We start from the raw sequence: 16,738 nt of genomic DNA on the forward strand, positions 1-16,738 counted from the left end.
GAAAGAGAGAGAGAGAGACAGGGAGAGAGAGAGAGAGATTTTAATAGCTCATTTATTTCTCAATAAATAATCGACACATTATCACAAACTATATAACAGTAAAAAAAAGAACAGAAAAAAACTAAACATACTCCACACAATACATTACATTAACACCCTTCCAAAAATAATTTCTCCTTCTACCACACTACAAATTACTTCTCCATAACTCTAAGTGTGACAAAACGTATCTAAATCTGACACTGATTTATAAAAATTAAATTCAAGCAATAACCTAGATTTCACCAGGTTAACAAATAAAGAAACCACGTCAATATTCAACTCTTCTTCTACCTTCCTCTTTCTGCTTATGTACATGGTCATTTTAGCCTGTCCTAACAAAAAGTTCATCAGCTCACATTTTTGCTTTCTTTGGCGTGTGAATTTAACACCACAAATGAAACCCTGTTTAGTGAAAACTTCACCATATCTGTTAAAAATAGTTCTCAAAAGCACAAAAAGAGGTGACAGACAAATACAGTCAGAAAAACAGTGAAACACTGTTTCTCTCTGTTCACAAAATGGACATTTTTCTCCTACAGCAGGATTAATAACAGAAACAAATGAGTTAACAGCTACAATACCATGAAGGATTCTCCACTGTAAATCTGCATGTTTTTTCAGTAGTGGAGGCTTATACAACCATTTCCATTCAGGCTTGATTTCAGGTGTTACAGAGAGATGAGTTCTCCATACTGTGTCACTGCGTCCATTCAGTTTGTTTAAATTGAGAGTTTTTACAATCAGTCTATATATCATTTTCCCAGAAGCTCCTTCTAGGGAGATTCCTTTACTGTCCCCCGAATCCAGTAAAGGACCAGAGCAGTTCTTGATCCCAGGAAACAGTCTGATGGATGGAAACGGGTCCAGGTGATTTGGTAGCACAGTTTCTTCATAATAGTCAGTCAAAAAGGAACATTGATGTTCACTCAACTTGTGTTTCCAGTAGCTCAAAAGCTGACCAACAACTCTAACAGATTTTTTCCTCAAACAAGCAGCGAGTTCCACAGGATCGTCTAGTCGAGGTCCAGTCATCTCTACCACCCTCCCAAGGCAAAACACTTTTGCAGTGTGGAGCAGTCTGGACCAGGTTGTGGTTCCCCACACAGGGCAATCCAACAAACTCCCAAACAGAACCGGTTCCTGGAGCAGCCAGTACAGAGACTCAGCCTGTTGCTGCCTCTCCTTCCTCAGCAAAGTCCACACAGAGAAAACACTCTTATAAAAACTTGGAAGAAGAGAAGAGTTCAGTTTGCTGGAGTCCATCAGAAAGAGAGGCAAATCCAGACACATGCCACCAAATCTTTGAAGAATGCAGCACAATATTCTTCTCCACACCAGGTCTGTAGGTCCTGTGAGCAGTCTCTGAATGAACTGAAAACGAAAAGCAGCACCTCTGCTGGCCAGATGGACCAGGCCTTGTCCACCTTCCTCTCTCGGCAAAAAGAGAATACTTTGAGGAATCCAATGAACCCAAAAAAAGTCCACCAGAACCCTTTAAACATTTGATAAAAGAGAATCTGGAGGATCAACACACATCAGCCGGTGCCACAGTGCGGAAGAAACTAAATTATTAATAACAAGAACTCGTCCTCTATATGACATTTTAGGTAAAATCCACTTCCATTTCAAAAGTCGACCCTTAACAGTATCTAAAACATTTTCCCAATTTTTTTGCACAAAAGTTTCTTTACCTAAAAGGACGCCTAAATACTTGAGCCCACCTTTTCTCCACACTAGGTCTCCAGGCAGACTGAGTTGATCCCCCAGCCGATATCCAACAGTTATAGCCTCACTCTTTCTCCAGTTTATTTTAGCAGAAGAAATGCAGCCAAAAAGAAAAACAGTGTTGACTAAAACATCAATATCTTCCTGCTTGTTTACAAAAACTATCAGATCATCAGCATAAGCTGACAACTTTAGAGAGACATTACACCCAGGAATAGAAACACCACACAAATCTCTCCTCGGCTTATGAAGCAAAGGTTCAAATGCCAAGGAATAAAGCATCCCTGACAAAGAACAGCCTTGCCTCACTCCTCTTAAAACATTAAATGGAGCGCTTAATGGAGCCATTTATTTTAAGTACACTTGCAATGTCGCGATACAAAACCTGGATCATAGCTATGAAACCAGAGCTGAAACCAAAAGCAGTCAAAGTTTGCCACAAATATTGGTGTTCAACCCGGTCAAAAGCTTTTTCTTGATCTATAGAAATCAAACCAATATCTAAGCCCAATGAGTTGGAGATTTCCAAAACATCTCTGATTAAAGTGATATTATCACTTATCAGCCTGCCAGGCACACAGTACGTCTGGTCCCCGTGAATGACTGAAGACATCACTTCTCTAAGTCTGGTGGCCAGGACTTTGGAAAAGATCTTGTAATCCATGCAGAGCAAAGACACTGGTCGCCAGTTCCTTAGATCCTGTAGGTCTCCTTTCTTTGGAAGCAGAGTAACGACTGCCCGTCTGCAGCTCAGAGGCAGCCAACCTCTCTGCAGGCTATCTGTGATCACCTCCAACAAGTCTCCAACAATCACAGACCAGAAGGACTTGTAGAAATCAACAAGAAGACCGTCCATGCCAGGGGATCTACCACTCTTTAGGCTCATCAAAGCAGTATACAGTTCCTGCAGCGTTAGCTGAGCCTCCAGTTTATGATTGGCTTCAGCATCCACCTGAGGAAGTCCTTCGTAGAAACCATCGCTCACATCCGGAGTCTCCAAATATTCACTCTTAAAAAGGTCTTTATAGAAGCTGACAGCAAACTTCCTGATCTCAGAAGACTCTGAGATAGTAGAACCACAGTCAGTCTTTAGGGAGTGAGCAATCTTCCTTTGTCCATTCTTTTTTTCTAATCCAAAGAAAAAGTGAGACGGGGCATCCATCTCCGATACACTCAGGAAACGTGATCTGACCAAGGCTCCTTTGGTTGCTGTGCCCAACAGGTTGGCCAGAACGGCCTTTTATCTTTGAGGGAAGTTAAAAACCCTCAATTTCCTGTAGACGCTGCCAAACCCTGCAGCTCTACTATCTGACTCTCCAAGTCCCTCATAGATCTGGTTATGTCTCTAGTGAAATTGCGAGTGAACTGCTGACACAACTGCTTTATTTGACATTTACCATAATCCCACCACTGTTGGACACAAGAAAAAACTGACTTCGATTGTTTATGACGGATCCAAAAATACTCAAAAGCTTTTCTGAAAGCTGTATCATTCAAAAGAGCTGTATTAAAATGCCAATAGACACTCTGTATACGGACATTTTTAATAAACACAGAGCAATAGACCAGACAGTGATCAGAAAAACCAACAGGAATTATTTGACAATTTTTAAATATATTCAAATGATGTTTAAAAGCATATATACAATCCAATCTTGCCAAGGATAAATGGTTATCTTTAGAATGACTCCATGCAGAGGTGGGGACTCGAGTCACATGACTTGGACTCGAGTCGTTAAAATCACGACTTGAGACTTGACTTGAAAAAATGCTCAAAGACTCGGACTTGACTTTGACTTTCATGCCATTGACTTGGGACTTGACTCGACATGAAGCTGTTTACTTGAAAAGACTTGATATTTTTTACTCAAAGTCTTAAAATTTAAAACACATTATTTATAAAGTGGCGTCATTAATTAATTTCACTCATTCCATATCAATATGCGCAGACCGTCCCTCTGTTTTTCCTCTCTCCTTATGTATGTATGTATGTATGTATGTATGTATGTATGTATGTATGTATGTATGTATGTATGTATGTATGTATGTATGTATGTATGTATGTATGTATGTATGTATGTATGTATGTATGTATGTATGTATGTATAATCAAATTAACAGGATTTGGACATTTAAAAAAACGCGGCGACGCTGCAGAGCTCAGGGAACGAAAGACGAAATAACCGCTCGAATATGCTTCCGCGAGTAATTTCTTTTGGCTACGTAGGTTATGAACTTTCGAATAAAAAACGAACTGCAACTTGTAAAACATGCAAGAAGAGAATATCGGATGGAGATGCCACAACATCCAACTTTGTCCGGCATTTGAAGCTTCACAAAGATGGTAGGTGGCCCTTTTCTTTTGCTGTAAGACAGTTGACTTTAGCTAACTTCGTGTTAGCATGTGTACTCCGGGTTAAATTGGTGATGATTTACCATAAATCCGGTCCTTCAAATGCCTCCACAGATAATGTGCACCGTGTTATTAGCTCAGGAAGCCGGTGGATAGTGAGCGGGGCTCCGGAACAGAAAGCAGATTCTGGACCTGAACTCAGGGAACAGAGTCTTTCTGTCCCATCATGAGCCGGTCCAGTATCATCTAAGGATGGTTGGTGTGTCTGAAGACATCTACGTTGGGAAATTATATTTACAATATATTGTTTACTGCAGTCACTGCATTAAGTCAACTGTTTTTGACTTAATGCACTGACCGGCGTGACTGTCACATGTCGCACAGAACCCATTTCCAAGTAGTATAGCTTTGCTGGAAAAAAAAAAAAATCCCGTTTTTTTTTTTTTTGGCCATCTTTCAAACATTTCTGTAAAAATAAAAATTGTACAATCTCACTGACCCTGAATATAACACTAAGTGGGATAGTTAACTGAGTAAGACATTAAATAATGAGCTCATTATTTTGTGTTTAGTGATTCTGACCAGCTTGATTCACACAACATGTTTTTATCAATATTGAGATGTGAAATTGGCTGTAGATTTAACCCACTTGGCCTGACGGATATTTATTTTACCATCACATCCAAATTCAAAACCACTCCACTTTATTTGCAATGATTTTGATTTTTTCATGTGGTTTATTTGTTAAAACAGACCAAATACAGTGACTGTCCCAAATAAATGTTGTGTTTAGAATATCTGGCCCATATTTACGGAGAACTGAAACTAACATACTTAGAAATAAAAGCATGAAAAATAAATGCACCAGACCTTCCTGAGTTTACTTGTGATAACTTCATATATACTTATTTCTGTTGGGATCCGGAGGTTTGTCAGCCTTTTTTCCACTAGAGGGAACCTGTGACCTTCTTCCTGAGGGCGTGGGCCGGGGCCTGCACACCTGTTCTCCATATACCATTTGGAGGCGTATAAGTGGAGGAGGATACGGACACTTCTCTGCCAGAGTGTTAGCCAGTAACGGTACAGGCTTACCTTGAGCTACTTCTGCCTCGATCTGTTCCCTGATTCTGACCCTTCTTGTCTCTGCATTCACAGCTACCCTGGTCCTGGATTATCGGGTCAACCATCAGTCCTGGAGACGGAACCCTCACCGTCTAGAGACTACCTGTCCGTCCTCTGCCGCCGCCACTGACCTCAGCCCTCAACCCGCAACTTGATCAACCTCTAGATTCTCAAGACCCTCCCCAGGCCCAAAACCCTCCCCAAGCAGGTATAGTCACCAACCTCCACCCAAACAGTAAATTCCCTGGATCTGGACTAATCATCCCTGTCCTCCCCTAGTTGCCCTGAGACCCGCCAGACGAACCTTGACTTCCATTTGTTTGTATTCACTGTAAATAAATCACACCATTGTATTCCTCGTCTCTGGAGTGTTTCTGCATGTGGGTTAGGAAACTTGACACGAACATGACAGACACTCTGGCCAGCAGTCTAGCCCCGCAGATTCACTCCGGAGAGCCCTGGAGCAGCAGCATGTCCTCATTCAAAACCATGACGCCGCCTTACAAGAGCTAAGTAAACGCCAAGCCGAAACGAACCTCACTCTGCAAGAGATTGCAGGCTTTTTGCAAAGATCCAGTTCACAGGCTTCTGCTGCCGCACCAGCTCCAGCTCCCGCCTCGGATCCGAGTCCACCTCCTTGGTCAGAGAATATACTCCACTCCACAGTTTCTGATTTCCGCCCGTCCCTGCCGGAGAGATTCTCAGGTGAAGCAAGTAAGTTCAAAGGCTTCCTGTTTCAATGCACCATAATTTTCAATCACTCTCCTTAGAGCTTCTCTCAGGATGGAAGAAATATTTCTTTTATCCTATCACATCTGTCTGGTAAAGCATTGGAGTGGGTGGAAGCCAAATACTCGTCCTCAGCAAATTATGGTTGCACTTTTGATGATTTCTTAAAGGAGTTTAAATACTAATCAAATGAAACTAAATGGAAATGAATGAAGAACAAAATGCAAGAATAAACTAAGAAACTAAAGTAAATACAGAGGAATAAACTGGTATGGCAAGACCTTTCGAGCAATAATTAATACAGAGACTGTATGGCAAGAATAAACAGACACTATTTCCAGATTAAAGGTAAAATAATATTGTTGAAATGTCATGGGTTTGTTGAGACCATTTCTAGCACTGAGAATAAATATATCTTAAAGACCATAACAGTAAATAACTTTTCACTTATTTGTGTTTTAAAATTGAATCTGATATATTTATTTCTTCAATATTATTTTTCATGTCAGTGTTAATGTCATGAGGCTGATGACTCCATGACACTTTCAATTTGACTCATTAGGATTTGATTAAGAACCAGATTTGTTCTTTGTCATTTCTGTCCAGTAAAACTATTAATCTATAAATCAATAGACAGGTCTATATAAAGATATAATCCATGTTTCTGTCTCATATTTGTATGGCTTTCAAAGGACCTGGAACTTTTGTTTTTCCACTGAAAGCTCTGGTTTGACCAATAAATGCCATGAGGATGAAGTTTTATGGATAATACTCTGATGTCCCATTCTCCTGAAGGCAGCACAGAGCTGCACCACCAGAAACTCACAGAAACACTGAAGAGAAGAAGAGTTATGATTAATGTAGTTACAGTTCTATCCATGTTTTAATGTTGCAGCTCAGTCGTTTTGCAAATAGTTCAAAGTTTAAACTGGCATGTTGAACATCTTTTATCTGGTCATTTTGTGCAACATTTTACAACTAGAAAATGTTTGTTAAATCAGAATAAGTGGAAAAAAATAAGAATATTTTTTTCCACTCTGATTGGCTGCTGTTAGGCCTACCAGTTTTAACTTGAATGTTCACTGCATTTTTCGTAGACGCCTGTATTATTTTTATATTATATTATATGAACTATTTTTGACGATAAATACAGAAACAAGCATAAAAATCAAAACATCTACAATAGTGATAGCAATATTAATGATAAAATAATGGTCAGGGTTCCTGTGTGTGTGTTGAGTGTGAGTGATGCATCTTTTCCAGCGAAGATCTTGGTGAAGAAACCTGGGCAGCTTACACGCGTATATCTCATCAGCCCCATCAGTGTTGGGGATAAAGGAGCAGCAGAACCTTCACTCAGTGCTGGATGATTAACGTGCACCGATCAGTTTCTGGATTTTCCAACTGGATCAGTTCCATTGTTTTCTCCTCTTGTGGATCTCACCTGCAAGTCTGCCTGCCCGCTGCTCCCTCCACACCACTCCATCAATTCTCTGGCTCCCAGTCATCACCATCCTCACGCTCCTCTCAGGAACCATTCTCCACACTGGACCTTGGGCACATTCCCCCACCCTTCAACCAGAACCATTCTAAAGTAAGCGTTTCCATATTGTATCGCCGATCACCTCATTTTGGGCCACCAGTAACCTTGCTCTCATTCCAGGCACCTCCGATTGCACTACTCAACCGCTCCTGGAAGGATCAAGGAGAATTGTTTGTCTGTTTTTGCAAGGAAATAAAACCCTTACCTTTATTCAGACTTGTTGATTTTGCATGTGGGTCAGAAGGTTAAAGCCAAACATGGCAGAATCATCCAGCCAACTTGACCCAGCAGAATCAACTCCTGACCCCAATCAAGATCATGCTGTACTGGTCCGTCATGACTCTATGCTCCACTCTTTATACGATCAACAAACTATTACTAACCAGCGTTTAAATCAATTTGCTGGAATGTTGAAAGAGCTTCACCAAAAGCTAGTTTCTGCTGGCCCACCTCCTGCTTTGGGGCAACCTCCTGCCGCAGACCCACTCCCTTCCCAAGCCAGCGCTTCCGCCAGCCCTGCACAAACACCTCCAGTGTCCGTTCGTCTCAGAGAGGTCTCCCCACCCACACCTGAGCCCTATTCGGGTGAGATAGGTAAATGTGGGGGATTTTTATTACAATGCTCTTTAGTTTTTTCTTTTTCGCCCCAAAGCTTTCAGACAGATGCTGCAAAGATCTCGTATGTTATTGGCTTGTTAAGGGGAAGAGCGCTAAGATGGGCGGAGGCTAAGTTTGAACAGCAAGTCTTTTTTCAGGGGACTTATGACTCGTTTGTGTCCGCATTTAAACAGACATTTAGGTATACTGAATCACGTTCTGATATTACCCGCAAGCTGTGGAATTTAAAGCAGGGTCGTCAAGCGGTAGCGGATTTTGCTATTGACTTTAGAACCCTGGCAGCCTCTTCTGGTTGGAACACAGAGGCATTGAAGGGAGCTTTTCTACAAGCTCTGAACGAGAACATAAAAGATGAAGTAGCTTACCGAGATGAACCAGCCTCATTAGAGGATCTAATCTCAATGGCTATTAAGATCGACAATAGGGTCAGAGACAGAACCCGATCCAAGAGAGAACTGAATATTTGCCCAAACAGAGTGGAATTTAACGTTACCCCCACAAATCAAGATCCAACCCCTGAGGAACCTATGCAAATAGGAAGAACCAGACTAACTCCCGAAGAACGGCAGCGACGCATGAGGTCAGGTGCCTGCCTTACTGTGGTCAAACAGGGCACTACATTGCTAACTGTAAGAACCTGCCAAAAGACAAAGCCCATCATTAGCTACGGGAGAAGTGGTGGGCAACTCAAAGAAGGCTTCCCGTTTAACTCTACCATGTTCCCTGATTACTAGTAATCAGTCCTTTCAGACATTTGTTTTAATAGATTCTGGTTGTGAACAAAACCTTATCGACAGTAACCTTGTTAATCAACTCCAGATACCCACCATTCCTCTTCGAGTCCCAGTCTTGGTTTCTGCACTTAATGGTAAAGCCTTACCTGTCATTACTCATCGCACTGTGCCCATTGAGCTTTTAGTTTCAGGAAATCATCGTGAGGCAATAACCTTTTTTGTATTCCCTTCACCTCAGTCCCCAGTGGTTCGAGGCTATTAATGGCTTCTCAGCCATAATCCACACCTTAATTGGAGGAGTGGCCGGGTAGATAAACATACTGTTTATCATCGTGTCTTCACTCTGCTCTCCCTTCAGTTGTTTCTCATCCTGCAGATGAACCCTCTCCTGCTGACCTGACCAGTGTTCCGTCTGAATACCATGACCTTCGCATGGTTTTCAGTAAGTCTAAAGCTCTCTCTCTTCCTCCTCACCGTCCATACGATTATACCATTGACCTACTTCCAGGAGCACCACTACCCACCAGCCGTTTGTACAGCATATCCAAACCAGAGAGGGAGAGCATGGAGAAATACATCAGTGAGTCCCTTGCTGCTGGCATCATTCGTTCATCAACCTCACCTGTGGGAGCCGGTTTTTTCTTTGTTGGTAAGAAGGATGGAACAGTCAGACCATGTATTGACTACAGAGCCTTAAACCAAATCACCGTAAAGAATAAATACCCACTGCCATTACTTGCCTCAGCTTTTGAACTCGTTCAGGGAGCCACCATTTTTACCAAACTCGACCTCCGTAATGCTTACCACTTGATCAGAATGAGGGAGGGAGACAAGTGGAAAACAGCGTTCAGGACACCACTTGACATTTTGAGTATTTAGTTATGCCCTTTGGCCTCATGAATGCACCAGCAGTGTTCCAATCGTTAGTCCCTGAGGACATCATTGACCATCTTAATCAGTTTGTCTTTGTTTATCTTGACGACATTCTCATTTTTTCAAGATCTTTAGAGGAACACAAGAGACATGTGTTCCTCTAAAGAGGCGGTCAAACATGGCACAGTGCAAAGTAGCCTGCAAATTCTTTGGTGGAGGGCGGTGAGGGACCTGGATATAGGCTAGGGGGCGCTGGGCCAAAAAAGGTTGAGAAGCACTAGTATATACGATGAACTATTTTCATGAATTAAGTGTCTGTTATCGTTTACTATTGCTTTTTTGTTTCAATAAAATTATGTTAAAATTAATTACATAGTAAAATATATTTCTTGACATATTTTGCTTTTACCTTCTCGATAATATAATACAAATACAAGATTTTAATGAATCAAACAAAGTGGTTTAAGTAAAAATAGATGTCTGGAAACCACTTGAAACCTGAAACATGAAAAGGGTTTCTCTTTTCATCTCTTACATTTTTCTCAGTTGCTTTGGTGCATTTCTCAGATCATTTTTGACATTTGCAAAACAGTAAGTTTATTTCTAAAAACAACAGAAAGACACAGCCCTAAAAAGGCTTTGTCTTTCCCAAAGTTGTTAGTTAATCTCTCAAAATTGAATAGCTGTAAAAATGAACAAACAAATGTCTCAAAATGCAAGTTATTGTCTCACTGTGTTCAGATAAGAATTGATTAGTCAAATTGATTAGTTGTGTTGCCTATATAACAGTGTAGTCTACAGGGATATGCTATTCTAAATTATGGCTATAGTTTTGATGACAAGTATTGTACACTGTAATTATGGGAGATCAATGGCAAGTGACTGGACAAGATTCACATTTATGCTTTTACTGTATTTTGTTGACAGACAAAAGCAGAGCACAAAAAATAAAAACTAAAGTAGCAATGGGAACATAAGACCTTTTCCTTAAAAACATCGGCTGTTGCAGAACAATAAGAAAAAACCGTGTTGGTTTTCCACAAACCACCAATAGCGACCTGCCCAAAAAGGCTGAGAGGGGAGATGTACGGTGGCTGAGGAGAGGTAACCTACTTTTTGTGAAGTAGATGGACACACGCGAGGTGACCATGTGCTCCACAGTCCACACAGCTTTCAGTGGAAAAACTATCCAGCGGAGGGTAAAAAGTGGCGGTGTGTGGCAGACTAAAAGCATACCTGCTCCTGATTCCGTCATTGATTACAATAAACACATGGGTGGTGTGGATTTGTCCGATGTGTTAATCAGTTATTACAGTGTACAGCAAAAGTCTATAAAATGGTACAAAAAATTTTTCTACCATTTTATAGACATTGCAACAGTGAACAGCTTCATCCTCTACAAGGAGCTCTTGAAACTGAGAAAGGATCCTGCCTCCACAAGTACAGCCGACCACACAAAGTTCTAAGAGCAGCTTACTGCAGAAATGATTGAGTTTGCTGAGAGCTCAACACCATCTTCATCACCACCTCAACCACTGACATGCATGCCAGAATTTTATGAAAGTGCTGACATTCAAACCCGGAAGTACTGCAGGAGATGCAAGGATGCATGGGTGTCTTCATCACAAGTGTGAAGACACCCATTAATTGCAGGAGGTGCCAAGTTCCTCTGTGCCTTTCATCCACAAGAAACTGCTTCAAAGAGTGGCATGATGCTAAATGATGTAAATATGTCAATGAAGATGATGTTCTTGTCAATAGGCAATAAGTTATGAGTAATTGTTGTTTATAACTGTGCTGTCCAGTGAGTTTGTTTTTGTTACTTCAAGGGTGTTTCAGTGGCAGAGATATGGAGTGTGCAACCAATATATGGAGGCTTTAGTCCTCGACATGGCCGTGTCAACATGTTGACCTTTGCTGCATGTCTTCCTCCTCTTTCCCCCACTTTCCATATGTTTATAGTCAAACAAAAACCACTAGAGCCACAAAAAAAAAAAAATATTGCTGTGGCATTATTGTAATGTAATTGTGAGATATATCAGTTTCTTTCTGTGATCATATCATTTTGACAAATCAGTTTTCATTGCTATTTGCATTTTCATTGTTATACAAATATATTTGAAATTTTATTGTAAGTAAATCTGTTCCATTTTCAGACTATTACAATTTGTCTATTTTTTCTCTTTTCATGCTCTTACAATTATTAGATATAATTACTTATCTATGATAAGTAATAATTTATTCTATGATAAGAATAAATGATTGAAACAGAACCTACTGAAAGAAACTGAGAAAGTTCAAATAGCACAAATTGTGCCAAAATGGCTAATTTGGAAGGTCCACCTAGATTTTTATCAAGTAGTATCTCTCTAAAACTCATATGATTAACTTTTTTTTCATGAAACTTGGCACAGTAAAAGGTCTGATTGTGTACTGTTGTTTACTACATGTTTTGGATTCCATCTGCATGCTTTGAAAGGAATCTTCATATATTGAACTGTTTATTTTTTAGGCGGAAATAGATTTTTTTTTCTTAATTTCTGCTGTGTATCATATTAATTCACTTTCCTCAGTAACAGGCAGGGTGGTTTTTAGAGCTGTAACATATTCTCTAGGGTCTTGCCTTTATTTTGATACCAAAACAATTAAAATAAACTCTGTAGTTCTTGAGATACATTCAATTCATTTTGGGCATGTTATTTTCAACCGTATTTCTCAAAAACAGGCCTGGAGACGGAGAGGTTAAACCAGGTAGAGAACTAAAACATGCAGGATGCCGTGCACAGATAGAACACCTGTTCTCCAGGAGCGACTTTGGGCACCACTTTGGCCTTCCTAGTACTTTATTTAGTTTATCAGGAAACTGCTGGGACATTGTTTGATCTAAAGAGTCACACATTTACCCTTTTGAAGAAACTCATAATTCACCTTGGAGCAGTGCATGTTATAATTTATACAATGCAATTATGCTTAAATATTGAAGCACTTAGAACAATAAACAGGAAGAAATGAGGCATGACTAAAGACAATTACACAAAATACATAGATCCCATCTCATGTTATATGTTATGTTCATCACCAACTGTGAAAATAATGTTCTATGGGCACCACAATGTTTTATCCAAAGCTTATTGCTGCTGAACAGTGGTGGTTTCTAATTTTAGTGACATGGGCAACCCCTTCTCCCCCACCTGATTGACCAAGACCAATCAGGTGGGGGAGCAGAGTGAGAAATGGATAAAAGCAGACATTGCGCTCCATCCTTTGTTTCACGAGGAGTGCTAAGGTGACCTGACTAGAGCCCTGCACTGGCTCCAAAATCAGTTTGTGTTATACACTGCATCATTGGGCATTATATCTTTTTATATGTAACATGACCAGGTACATAATGTTGACACGAGAAATAGGAAGTTAAAGCTGTTTGGGTATTCACATAAAGCCTCTGCTGAATGTGGAGCTGTGATTGAGATGTGGCAGGAGCTCCTCCCCCTCGCTGCTGAACAATGACAGGGTGTGAGTGTTTTAACGCTGAGTTTAGCTCTTGGCCCGCCTAACAGGAACCCAACAGACTTAAACGGACACAAACAAAACAAGAGCACTGACTTTAGTTTCACACTTCAATATTCAGCTTGTCTGCAAGTACAATTACTATGTTTTTAAAAAATCACCTAAAAATAGAATTTTGTAACTTTTTGTGATTACTTCACATTAAGAGTAATTTGAAAATGTTGATGGTTTATTCAAATTCAACTGATTTGGAGATAGTTTCTGTTTAACAGTTGCACTTTTTATTAAATGAATGTTCATTATTTAGCCATCCATGAGATTCAAGTAACCAAAAATTATGCAGATGTTCTTCTGAACCAGCAGAATCAGCCTTTAGACATACCTGTTGAATGTGGTCAAGTCGCTCCGGTTCACATGGGATTTCATTCTTTTGTTAACAGGACACATTCAAGCCTGTCTACTGATCCGATCCTAACTGGCCCTTTCACATTCATCACAAGCACCAGGTCCAAACACAACACACTTGCAGGGTTGTGATACAGACTTCAAACAAGAGGAAAGAGGATATAGTAGTGACCTTACCTCAGACAAAGGAGTGACCGGTCGCCTGGCTGGTAGAAAGAAATACATTCTATGCTGACAGAAGCTGTGACATTACAGCCTGTTTAAACCTGTTTCCCCTCAGGAATTAGAAACATTTCACTTGTTACATGTTGAAACCAGCCTTCCTGGTTTCCTCCTGGGCAGAGACAACACGCTCACCTGTGGGCCTCACCCACTCACTCTATATATATGGAGGCACTAGGCATAAACTCATTCTTTCATCAAGTTCCACAAATATAGTTAATTGTTTTCATCTTACAGATATGTGGTATTTCAGCCCCTTCAAAGTATTTAGAATCTAGAACTGCTAACTACTTTAAGAATTGTTGGTTGAACATAACAAATGTGTTTAGATATTAATTTAGAACCTCCAATGGAACATTTTTTTCACCTAGATCCTGCAAAATTTGTAAAATTGTTATTTCTTTGTTGTGTTTTGGATCTTTCTTTTGGGGGCTTTCAGGGGCAAGAAGCTATTAGATAATGAAAAGTAGTTAGTTTGCCCTTATCGTGTAAAGTTTCAGCTGTCAGACATGCTGAGAGGACTCAAAGAATTCTGTAATCTTGGAAAATAAATTGCAGAATTGTGACTCATGGATGTGTCACTGAACACAAAGATGAATCATCATTCAGCTGATCACACCCTGATTCTGAGCTGTAATCCGAAAACTTGGCCTTCATCTTGTTGTCACTGAAAGGACATTTTAATCCTGTCCCTCTGTGTTTACTTATTTGTTTACATATTTTTCAAAACCTCAACCAAAGAAAGGGGAAGGAGTGTCACTCTACCAGCTTTGCATTCATTGAAACAATAATTGTTTTGTCCATTCGTCATTGCAGAATGGCTTCAGCTCAGTCACATTAGATTGGCAGTGTCTGTGAACACCAACTCTTAAATCTTGCCCGGGCTTAATTAAATTTAAGCCTGGACTTTAAACAGGCCATCCTCATATGAAAATGTTTTCATGTAACAGTTCCATTGCAGCTCTGATTGTATGCTTTGAAATTTTTGTTGTCTCAAGATTTTTCCAGCTACCAACAGCTTTTCTGCTCTTCTTTTATTCTTCAAGAAAGAATAAATAAATAATTGAGTTTCTTTCCTTAATACAGCTTTATTCTTTATCCTCAAGTTGTCAAATCAAACGTTATCATTTTAAGAATCAAATAGTTTTAAAAGTAGCAAACTGAGAGCTTAAACACTCATTCTAATTCTCAGTACAGAGATAACGATTCATAAGTTGTGTAACTTTTACTAAGAAAACTGGAAGAAGATAGCTTGATCATAATATGCCTTTAGCACAATTACAGTTCGTCTTTGGACGTCTTGTTTTCAGAAATTTCTGCAGACTCGTCTACTTCCTGAGAACAGAGAGGAAAGAGAAAGGTTTGATTGCAGCTTTAAATATGAGTAATATTGGCTAAGAGGTAATGAAATAATAGCAAACCTTGCTTTGATCACCAGTGATGTCTTCTTCTTTAGCATCTGAGCTCTCCTCACCATCATCATCATCATCATCATCATCATCATCATCATCATCATCATTATCATCTCCATTTTCTTCCTGTGGTAAAACTCCTCCACTATCTAGGAACTTGCTAAATGTCTCCAGATCTCGGTTTCCAGTGTAGTCGACCACCTGAGTGAAAGGAGCAAAATGAAAAGGTCAATTTTTTTATGACTTCTGCATCTCTGTGGTGAGCTGAGCGTTTCTACCTCTTTGCCTTCAGCTGGGTAATATTTGATGGTTGGAAATCCTGAAATGACAAGCGACTCTACTTCATTGGCTGTGGCGTCCATCTTGGCTATGATGATGTTTTCATGATCAGCATATTTCTCTCCCAGCTGGTCCCAAATCGGAGCCAGTTCTTTGCAGTGTCCACACCATGGAGCATCTATGCAAACAGAGACAGGATGTAGGGGAAACTGAAGCTACTGCAGAAATAATATAAATTTATAATATTTAAGTCACTGCAACATTCTCTTTTAAATATTTGAGGTTATTTGTTTAAGAAAATGTACCCCTCAAAAACTTTCAATTCAGATGATCTGTTAACGTCTGTTGGGATCCATTTTTACTAGTCACGAACTGATCAGATCTAATTCCTAAAAAATGTCTTGTGCTGGAGACATCACTGCCAAACTACTCTACTGCAATAAAACTTTGAGGTGATCAGATAAGAACTGATCCCAATACAATAACAAGATCTGAATCTTGCTTTTGTCTTTGGAGTCAACATTCAACTGAGACACAAGACCTTTTCTTCTAATGTGCTGGCCAGGAAGATTTATTTCAAAACCTTTGAAGTCTTCATTGGAGAACTTATAGAAAGTAGTCTGCGTACCCTGCGTGTCAACGCATAGAGACGTGAAAGTCTCTTGACGCATCTGCCTGCAGAGGCTGGTGACAGCCTCTCCATTTTTCCAAGAGAAAGGTACTTTAATTGGTTTTTCCACCTCAAAGTACCAGAGGTTCTGCTGAAAACTTAGCTGGGACACCAGCCAACCATACGCCTTCCGCCGGAAAAGAACTGGTGTTTTCCTGTTCCATAAATTTTTGGATTTTTGGACACTGCTTTGACCTGACTGACTATAGACTGAGTGATTATTATCAAGGCTGAAATAGGTGTTTAAATCTCTTTTCTGTTGCATGCTTGATTAGTGTTGTGCTGATTAATGGTCAGTTGTGAAGGTCAAGCTGGCTCCACTGGAAGAGGTGAAGAGAGACAGAATGCTGAAGAAGATCAGAGCTATCAAGGATAGCTCAGTGTGATGGACAGCCTGAGGAGCAGAGATAGCTAAAGATTACTGCAGCCCAGATGTGCTAAAGAACGCTACAGCAAGTCTTTTCTGCCTGAGGCCATCAGACTTTATAATTCATAGATAGTCTC

At 40.1% G+C, this 16,738-nt stretch overlaps 2 protein-coding genes across 6 annotated transcripts in view; both read right to left on the reverse strand.

The window, feature by feature from the left end:
• Positions 1 to 13,974, reverse strand: part of LOC108166665 (uncharacterized) — a 36,885-nt gene extending 22,911 nt beyond the window's left edge. Inside the window, exons 1-2 of one of the 2 annotated variants that reach the window (XM_081604922.1) lie at positions 13,829 to 13,974; positions 5,779 to 5,928 (exon numbers count right to left, since the gene is read on the reverse strand). The gene's annotated coding sequence lies outside the window, so the exon portion shown is untranslated. The remainder of the gene's footprint in view (positions 1 to 5,778; positions 5,929 to 13,828) is intronic. The other variant, XM_017307278.2, reaches the window with a different exon arrangement.
• A 962-nt stretch (positions 13,975 to 14,936) lies between these two features.
• The window catches only part of pdia2 (protein disulfide isomerase family A, member 2), a 30,621-nt gene continuing 28,819 nt past the window's right edge, over positions 14,937 to 16,738 (reverse strand). For 3 of the 4 annotated variants that reach the window (XM_008405823.3, XM_008405815.3, XM_081604742.1), the window contains 3 exons: positions 15,564 to 15,742; positions 15,295 to 15,486; positions 14,937 to 15,208 (listed from right to left, as the gene is read on the reverse strand). In XM_008405823.3, coding sequence (XP_008404045.2) covers positions 15,152 to 15,208; positions 15,295 to 15,486; positions 15,564 to 15,742 — 428 coding nt within the window. In that variant the 3' untranslated portion in view covers positions 14,937 to 15,151. The remainder of the gene's footprint in view (positions 15,209 to 15,294; positions 15,487 to 15,563; positions 15,743 to 16,738) is intronic. The other variant, XM_081604785.1, reaches the window with a different exon arrangement.

Source organism: Poecilia reticulata, chromosome 1 (assembly GCF_904066995.2).
Source record: "Poecilia reticulata chromosome 1, P_reticulata-male-v2, whole genome shotgun sequence".
NCBI lineage: Eukaryota > Metazoa > Chordata > Actinopteri > Cyprinodontiformes > Poeciliidae > Poecilia > Poecilia reticulata.